The sequence below is a fragment of the Branchiostoma lanceolatum genome, chromosome 6 (genome assembly GCF_035083965.1).
Source record: "Branchiostoma lanceolatum isolate klBraLanc5 chromosome 6, klBraLanc5.hap2, whole genome shotgun sequence".
Lineage (NCBI taxonomy): Eukaryota > Metazoa > Chordata > Leptocardii > Amphioxiformes > Branchiostomatidae > Branchiostoma > Branchiostoma lanceolatum.
In genome coordinates, this window is record NC_089727.1 from 6,986,230 (window position 1) to 6,996,011 (window position 9,782).

The 9,782-nt window shown below is 40.7% G+C and overlaps 1 protein-coding gene across 9 annotated transcripts in view; it reads left to right on the top strand.

Moving 5' to 3' along the window:
* The first annotated feature begins 4,110 nt into the window (after positions 1 to 4,110).
* The window catches only part of LOC136436332 (nuclear mitotic apparatus protein 1-like), a 63,406-nt gene continuing 57,734 nt past the window's right edge, over positions 4,111 to 9,782 (top strand). For 5 of the 9 annotated variants that reach the window (XM_066430212.1, XM_066430209.1, XM_066430214.1 and 2 more), the window contains exons 1-7: positions 4,113 to 4,284; positions 6,120 to 6,202; positions 6,944 to 7,014; positions 7,404 to 7,486; positions 8,027 to 8,210; positions 8,599 to 8,649; positions 9,451 to 9,632. In XM_066430212.1, the coding sequence (XP_066286309.1) occupies positions 4,243 to 4,284; positions 6,120 to 6,202; positions 6,944 to 7,014; positions 7,404 to 7,486; positions 8,027 to 8,210; positions 8,599 to 8,649; positions 9,451 to 9,632 (696 nt within the window). In that variant the 5' untranslated portion in view covers positions 4,113 to 4,242. Of the gene's footprint in view, positions 4,285 to 6,119; positions 6,203 to 6,943; positions 7,015 to 7,403; positions 7,487 to 8,026; positions 8,211 to 8,598; positions 8,650 to 9,450; positions 9,633 to 9,782 lie in introns of all 9 variants that reach the window. The other 4 variants (XM_066430213.1, XM_066430211.1, XM_066430216.1 and 1 more) reach the window with 3 other exon arrangements.

Genomic DNA, 9,782 nt, shown 5'->3' on the forward strand with positions numbered 1-9,782 from the left:
AGGGGCTCGCTTGTGGATTGGACCATTTTAAAATCAGCCTACGCTTTACTAGCAATGTATATGGATTACGCTTTACGTTGCATAAAGGTAACTGTTACGGTTTACGTAGAAAGAAAGCGACCAATTACGTGTTACGGCTTAATTGTACTGATTACGAATTACGTTGATTTGGGGCGACTGCCTACGGATTACGAAGACGAAAAAGGCTGAATTACGCCTTACGAAAAAGGGCATGCAGGCCCTCTTGTAATTGTGGATATATTTGGAACGTTCTACAAATGTTGCCTTTCTAGTTTATCATAATCTATCTATGCTTAGGCTATAAAGTTAGATATAAAACTAGAAAGGCAACATTTGCGAGCAAATACAGCATGTCTTAGCCATACTCCTCGCCATGCAAAAAATGGACTGTCCCAGAATAACAATGGACCATTCTGAAATATTTCATCTAAAGAAATGGATCACCCCAGTCCAAAATTGAGTTTTAAAACAATTTGTCTCTCCATACAGGGATGGCGTCTTCCAGTAGCACCTCGGCACAATATGGACCAGTCCAAAACCATATCCACTTAAACAAATACATGTACACTTCTGCTAACAAATGGACTTTTTCATAATCACTCCAACTCAAAATTGAAATAAATAATTAAAGAATCCTCCTCTTGCAAGAATGGGATATTCCGTGCCATCTCCATGTAAACTAGACCAGTCGAAAAATATCCGCTGAAAATTACACTCTTGCGCATAATCAACCCAGTTCAACATTGAATTAAAAAAGATTAACCCCAGGGAAGAATGAAGTTTTTCATAGTATACATAATGATATAATGTTATATAAAGATTTGACAGGAGAAGAAGGAAATGACCAAAAACAACATATTTCAGCGGTAGTATGGGTGAAATAAAAAAAGGTGACACCCCTATGTTTGAATGCATGATTCAATAGTATACATTTGGGGTTGAAAATAACGAAACGGAAAAATTGTTTATTTCAAAAATCGTTTTGAAAGACTGTATGTCAAACATTTGAATGAGAGCCTGTGTACATGACCAAGGCAGACACATGCCAAATGTCACATTATTTTGGTTTAATACATCTATAGGAACTGGAGATGTGTATCTTTGTTAAAAAAAAGAGTGAACAAAGCCATGTTTTTTGTTTTTTGTTTTGTTTTATTGGGATCTCCATTAGTGTTTTCCATTTCACTATTCTTCCTGGAGTCCAACATTAAAAGCACATACAGAAACAAAACTTATACAATAAATAAAGTAAGTAAAGCAAAGTAAACAAAAATAAGTATAATAAAACTAAAGATAATCGGGAGAGGCCAGAGGTCAAACTGAAATAATCAACATTATCTGCATATTATCATTAAACAATTCGACTTGACGTAACAAAACTTGAATATATGACAATAACTCAAACGAACTGAGGGTAACATAAATACAGAAAAGTTGCCCTACTAGGTAGTCATAGTGACAAAATATAAACATAACAACATGTAATGACATGTCCTAGGAATTCCCATACCATATTTGGCTTGTTTACTAGCACACTTGCGCCAGAAATGCAAGATAATTAGATTAACTCAATAGACGAATTCGTACGGCACAAACTGATTGCGTCATATGGGGTACCCGGTAAGCATTTAAACAGTAACCGCCACGTCAACGCGCTCTTTCGAGGGCGTTCGAACGGGGAATGTTGTTCGAACGCCTTCGAAATCGCGCAATGACGTGGCGGTTACTGTTTAAATGCTTGCCGGGTACCCCATATGACGAAATCAGTTTGTGCCGTACGAATTCGTCTATTGACCAATCAGGTGGTCGCAAGGCTCACAGGCATGCAAGGCCAGGTGCAAGGCACTTGGGGTCACTGACCTTTAGGTCATATGTAGTATTGAAAGTGACAGAAGTGGCAAATATTGTCAAGAAAGCGCAAAATAAATCGTTTTGAAGAAATGTATGCCAAAAATGGGAATGTAGTCCTTTAAATATTTGTTCAAGGCACATATACAGCAAATTGCAGGTCATTCGGTTGAAATACCAGGGCGCAGGAGGCCAAGATATGCATCATTGGTCATAAAAAACCTCTATAAAATCACTTTCAAGGTCAATATCAAAAAAAAGGAAAAAAACGCACATTGATTTTTGCCTACATTACCTTTGTATCAAATTTCAGGTCATTTGATATAAAAATGACAGAGATGAATCGATTTGAAGATTTGACAGGAGGAGGAGGCGGAGAAGAAACCTGAGTAACTAGAAAGGCCGTCATTTGCCCCTGAGCAAATACAGCATGTTTAGCCATACTCCTCCCCATGCAAGAAGTGGGCTGTCCCAAAACAACACCTGGGCAAATCGAAATATTAACTGCATGTAGAAAGGCAACATTTGCGAGAGCATCATACTTCTCCAATCTCCCTCCTGATGCATAAATTGACTGTTCCAAAATCACCCGTGCAAAAAAATTCTCTCTACAAGTTCTGCGAGACCCCAAGAGCTTCTTACTGCAACATTGGCAAAGGCTTGCGTGTGTTCCTGCAATATGACCTAAGGTGACCTAAACAGAACACGCGTTCTTTGGCCAGTAGCAAATGGAACGCGCGGAACCTTAGATAGAACATGGATTCCTTGGCCAGCAGCAAATAGAACATGGAACATGGATACCACTTTTGGCCTGTTTTTGGTCTGAAATGGGTCCAAAAGTCCCCAAAATGAAGCATTTTGAAGTGATGTACACCAGAAATGTGTTGGAAGTCCTGTAGGGACATGTTTAAGGCACCCTTGTACCGACTTTCAGGTCACTTGCATGTAAAACCAGGCCACAGGAGCCCAAAATATAGAAATTGTCTAAAAATGCCCCAAAAAACCTCCATAAAAATGATTTTAAGGGCTGTTTCAAAGCAATTTTAAAATCACCTGAGGGTATTTGCTTTCTTTACCTCCATGCCAAATTTCAGGTCGGTTGATTAAAAAATGGCGGAGTTGAATCCATTTGAAGATTTGGCAGGAGAAGAAGAAGAAGAAGAAGAACACTAGAAAGGCCGTCATTTGCCCCTGAGCAAATACAGCATGTTTAGCCATACTCCTCCCCATGCAAGAAGTGGGCTGTCCCAAAATAACCCCTGGGCAAATCGAAATATTAACTGCATGTAGGAAGGCAACATTTGCGAGAGCATCATACTTTGCCAATCTCCCTCCCGATGCATAAATTGACTGTTCCAAAATCACCCGTGCAAAAAAATTCTCTCTACAAGTTCTGCGAGACGCCAAGAGCTTCTTACTGCAAAGGCTTGCATGTGTACCCGCAACATGACCTCAGGTAACCTGAAAAGAACACATGTTCTTTGGCCAGCAGCAAATGGAACGCCCGGAACTTTAGATAGAACATGGATTCCTTGGCCAGAAGCAAATAGAACATGGAACGGGGATACCACTTTTGACCCGTTTTTGGTCTGAAAATGGGTCCAAAAGTCCCCAAAACGAAGCATTTTGAAGTAATGTAAACCAGAAATGTGATTGAAGTCCTGTAGGGACATGTTCAAGGCACCCTTGTACCGAATTTCAGGTCACTTGCTTGTAATACCAGGGCACAGGAGCCAAAAATATAGAAATTGCCTAAAAATGCCCCAAAAAACCTCCATAAAAATGATTTTAAGGCCTGTTTCAAAGCAATTTTAAAATCACCTGAGGGTATTTGCCTTCTTTACCTCCATGCCAAATTTCAGGTCGGTTGATTAAAAAATGGCGGAGTTGAATCCATTTGAAGATTTGGCAGGAGAAGAAGAAGAAGAAGAACGTGAACAAAAACAATATGTTGAGCCATACTAGGTATGGCTAAACATAATGAACAAAAACAATATGTTGAGCCATACTAGGTATGGCTAAACATAAAAACAATATGTTGAGCCATATTAGGTATGGCTAAACATGATGAATTCATCAATGATATATTTACAAGTAGAGGTAAGGTCTACGTCGATTGAAGTAGCAGAGAGTGCATGCTGTAATGGTTGTTTTTTTTTCATTCTGGTAAAGTCACCCCCTCGTAGTAAAGATAGACTCTTCCAATTTTGTTTGATCACGTGGTTTAACCGACACCGCCATATTTAAACTTTGCTTGTCTAGTCGGAGTTTGACTGAGGACGAACGGCAGAGTAGTTGTGTTTTCTTTGCAGTTTTTCTTTATTTCTGAGAAGTTAAAGTAGGAATATAGATAACATATGTGACATCCAAACCATGCCGTTCAACAGAGGGAAATTGAACGCCCTCTTGGGCTGGGTAAGTCCTGTTTTGTTTTGTTTGTGACATGTACATTTGTCGTTGTTCGTGGAAAATTATTTTCTGTTTGCCGACCGACATGATGCGACCTGTCACAGCTCGCTGACCTGTTTTGAGAGAGAAAATTACTACTAACTGACATTTCTTCAGACTAACGTAGTCTCTTACCTGTAGAGAAGTGAGGAAAGGAATTGTGACGAATTTTAGAGGTAGAAACTCGTTTCAAAACGGGGCGCATTGTCCGTTCTTTTGAGGCTGTAGTTCAACTTGCTGAAGATAATTTGACTGCCATCTTGTCTTCACTCATGTTGCACGTGCTGGCGTTTTGTATTTTGCAAGCCCTTTCCACTGTAGACCCTTAACCACAAACATTTCATTTCTTTACGGCAAAATACTGTATGCCAGTTTCATAAACAAATTTAAACCACTGTGAACACGCCACTCCCTACCACGTAAGTCCCCGCAAACATAAAATTTCCCAACCTCTCCAAGCAGAGGAAATTCTGGGCCCGGCTGTTTTTTCACGTGTTTTTAGGCGTTTTTGTCAGGCTTTCTATTTTGTCCGGTTTCCTGTATGTCGCCAACCCACACAGTTGCGTTAGAGACTAGAGGGTGAATCATTTCCCCCTTTTAGTAGTTTTACAAAGCAGCACAGCCCCGAGGCATTTTTTGCCAGTATGGGATGGGCAACGGTAGCCTCTTGTTGGGTGTGATTATTATTTTCACACGTTTGGAAACATTGTTTTCTTGTTCAAGTTGTTGCTGCACTATAATTTGCAAGCTGTCAGAACTTTTGTCATCTTTCTACATTTTCTCCATTGCCCACACCTGGAGTTTACTGACATCCTAGAAGTGCAAAAGTAGATTTTCCCATCTTTGGACTTTTAAGATGTCTGCAAAGTCTGGCTGTCATCCTAACTTCCTCAGGCGGATTTTGAGCTCTCATCTACAATCTGTATCTACAGGGGTGCCAAAGAATACATACGAATTTTACGGAATACATACGAAATTTACGGAATACATACGATCCATTACTAGAAACATACGATCCGTACGGAATACATACGATCCATTACGCAGAAACATACGATCCGTACGGAATACATACGATCCATTACGCGGAATACATACGATCCGTACTAATTTGCTGGCCTTCGCGCTAGCACCGAATCTAGCTTTGTCTGGTCCTCCTAGTTGGTCTAAGCCTACATCAGTCTTAATTTAGTGCAGCTTGAGATTTTTAGAGTTTATCCGGATGGGATACGCCATTATTAAGCTCTTATAAGCCAAGATATCGTACGAAGAACTGGTTATCCCGAGTCCGCCATATTGAATTTGCCGCCGATGTCACGTGATCAGGACATTTCTCCAAATTAGTACGGATCGTATGTATTCCGCGTAATGGATCGTATGTATTCCGTACGGATCGTATGTTTCTGCGTAGCGGATCGTATGTATTCCGTACGGATCGTATGTTTCTAGTAATGGATCGTATGTGTTCCGTAAAATTCGTATGTATTCCGTAAAATTCGTATGTATTCTTTGGCACCCCTGATCTATATAGCCATCATAACCGCCATTAGGCGTAACACACCAACTCAGTAATCATCAACGTGTAGAATGTAGAATATTTTAATGGATTTGTTTTCTAACTTTCCTTTCCTTCGCAGTTGAATCTGCTCGGGTTGGGACTGTTGAAATGGTCCAGATTGTTCAGCTCATGTAAACTTACAAGTTACATCAGCTTCACGATTCGGACAAAAATGTTCCTTCCTCCACCTACAATATCTAAAATATTCTAATGGACTTGTTTGATTTCTAATGTTTCCCCATAGGTGAACCTACTTGGGGTCGGGACAGTGGAGTCCCTGAAAGAGCTGCGTGACGGAAATATTCTCGTCAGGATCGTGAAGCTCATGTAAGTTTATATCAACCATATGCACTTCTTCAACTTGTATATAATGTACAATTTACTTTATTGTACGATACCTTTTCCTATTCTGACGCAACATTATGGTCTTGTGAAGAAAGGCTTGGAGACTTTAGAATTCCAGCCCTTTACTTAATACAATCTAAAATAAATGGTATTCATTCTATTCAAGCTGCTCCTTTTATATATCTTTCCAGCAGAATAGTTTTACTCTAGTTAGTACTATGAATAGAGAAAGAAGGCATTTTTTTAAATGTACAGCTAAAATATATAGCCAAGAGTGACTCCCAGTCACACAATCCTAGTAACACTGCAAGACAATGGGTTTGAATACTAGTAGGCATTCCACCCTGTTACACTGCTTGTGAGAAATATTTGATTCCTGACATAATGCAGGACATAAGGACCGAATGTTAATTGTTACAAGCCCATTCCCAGTTCCGATTACGCATGTGCAGTGTCAAAGGTGAAGGCCCCTGGCTTGTAAGTTGTAAACAGTTCTCGTCTCCACATTGTCTAGATTTGCATAACAACACCAGGACGGATTTTGTTTATGTCTCAGGGGCCTTTACCTTTGACACTGCACATGCGTAGTCGGAACTGCGAATGGGCTTATACTAATAGAGGGGGCAGGGCAGGGTTATTGTGGTCATTGGAGCAAGTCAGCGTTCCCACTATGAGAGTAAGGCCTTATGGTATTGAATGTTCTTACGGTATGGCATGTTTCAGCGACCCTAAGGTAGAGTGTGATGCAGACGATGCGGTTGGCAGAGTTGAGGTAGTGAAGAGTTTCCTCGAAGGTAGGAACTTGTCTTTGACCATTTCAAGTCCCATTATAATGTCTGGTTTAAATCAAATCTCTTTAATAAGGAATTATGGTATCATCATGCAGTTCCTAACATTTGCTATTTCTGTGAATGGTTTCATCAATTTCGTTTGTAAGTCACTTGATAAGTTCTTTCTATACAACCAAGCTGAAATTTCACTATTTGTCACTGAAACACTGGCTTAGGTAATGCTTCTGAAACATTGGCTTAGGTGAGAAAAAAAAGCTTGGTTGTATAGAACTTTGTTGTCCATTTGCAACTTATTGAAAAAATAATAAAACCGTAAAATATATATGAAATCATGCAATGAATGCCAGAGTTTCCACAGGAAAGCTAAAACTGTGTTTCCCACATCTTGCCAGGCTTTCATGTGACCTCTCTGGGCAACAACTCCTATGTGAAATGGGAGAGCATCAAACATGCAAATGAGGATGAGATTGCCAAGGTACTTAACAACAGTGTCATTTGTGTAGTTGTGCTTCGTTTTAGATCTAAGAGTTCCAAGTATTAGGTGTTTTGTGCCTTTTTTATACTAGTACTCTTGCATTGATACTTACAATGCAGTATGTACATCAGGCAAAATTGCAATGTTCTGTGTCTTATACAAATATCACATGTTTGTGTGTTCTGCATAACCGATAAACCACTTTTCGACCTAACACGCCAGCTTTGTACATTATGTACAAGCTGCATAAGATTAGACTGACTGGTTTGATCCACTCAGACCAGAATGGACCCCTCTTTCCGATAAGTGTGGCTCTCCTCAGAGTCAAACACTGGGCTTTACGTCCCACCCGAGAGGACATCCCTAACCGAAGCTTTGTTCTCATTTTGACCTGAGTCGAGTGAGGAAATAAATAAATGAAGTGCCTTTCCCAAGGGCGCAACATTGGCGCCTGCTAGGGATTCAAACAAACCCAGAACCTTCAGGTCCTGAGTCAACATCCCTCGTGTGTAATGATTCTATTTCTTGCACCTTCACCAGGCAGCCACACTACTCCTCTACACCGCCTTCATGAGCGATGCTAGACATCAGTTCATGTCCAAGATGGACGGGAGGATGGGAAAAGACTGGGAGGTCACCATCAAGGACATACTGGAGTTCAACATCAGTAATGACGACAGGAAGGGCCCACGGCCGGACTTTGCCGACATCTTGAAAACCCAAAGTAGGTTTTCAGTCACATTTTTGTTCTGTTGATTTCATACTCTGAAATGTGAAAATCTAGTATCTGGTGAACTCAGTGTTAGCAACAACATTCAGGAAGACATATTAAGGAGTCTGAGTGTTCAGTTCAATGTTTTATACTCAGTTTATGTCACAAACAAGTGCAGGAAGGACCCACGTAAAGGCTGACTTGGCTGAATCGAAAGCCTCAAGGTCAAGGTGCAAAATAAGTTTTTCATCTTTCTAATGAGAGAAATTGTCACTAAACTTTAAAAGTCTAGCTGTCACATTACCTTCCAGTATATATGATCGCGTAAAATCTGTGCCTGTTCAAAGTTTCAATAGTAAATGTACTGATGCATCATGATAGACGTTTTGATATTTTTTAGGGGTTTCTACATTGTCTGAAGAGATTATTGGCAGCGATGCTGATAGTCCAGGTACATTTTGGTTCCAGCGGGTAGATGCCATAGTATGATGTTACAGGCTTGCCTGTAGTTCATTTCAGCATGCTTAGTGGTGAACGGTTTTCTTTGAACATTCAAAACGTGGTTCATGCGTGAATGTTATCCCCTATATGATGGTGTACAGTGTTCTCACCAGAATTTTTTCACAGCATAGGGGTAAGGTAAAGAAGGCCAACTTTACATGAGGCAAGTCATGCGCGGAGTGCCAAAGACGTGGCCAGAGTATACGTAGGGAGTCCGGTGTCACAGCCTCGTTCTAAAGCCAAATATGAGCTTTTTATAAGATTTATGAAGGGTCACATGGTTCTCCCCAGAAAGAAACACCCCCATGCTGATTGAAACACAGCATAGACTCCTGGGGCCCAGATCAGGATCTGAAAAGGCCTGGCGAGAACACTGGTGTACTATCTTATGGTATATGGTAGTATGCAAATGCAGCCTATGATGCAGGTTGTCACTCATCAGATTCAGAACATCTTGCAATGCATGTCCAAATGAATTTTATTCCAAGCCAAGGGCCATCTAGAATGTTTCGATGTCATCTTGATTTGCATGAAAGCTAAAGGTGGCAAGGTTGATAGACCAACTTTACTTTAGGCATGGATGTACGTTGTAGAATGCTCATAACACAAACTTGTCTTTCCCTCTGAACAAGGCATGGATGTAAACGCTAATATTTTTCACAACACAAGCTTCTTTCCCTCTGAACAAGGCATGGATGTAAAATGCTAATATTTTAATCATAACGCAAGCTTGTCTTTCCCCCTGAACCAGGCATGGTGTCGCCCGACAGCGTCAGTAACGGTGCGGACCGTCAAGGCAGCCTGACGAACACCAGCAGGAGACATTGCTCAGTGGCGACGCCCATGTCCCCTGGCCCTGTGGTTACCAGGCTGTTCGACAGCCCCATGTCCCCCGTTAGAAACCTGATGCAGTCCCCACAGATGCAGTACAAGGTGCGTGGTTACAGTTAGTCTTGATTCCGAAAATAATTTCATCAAGTTGGTATGACATAGGATATTGGAGTTTTCTTTTTTTACAACCAGTAAATCCTCACCTGCTGACGTTTTGGTGTCTGTCAGACACCAGTGATGAACCGGGACGAA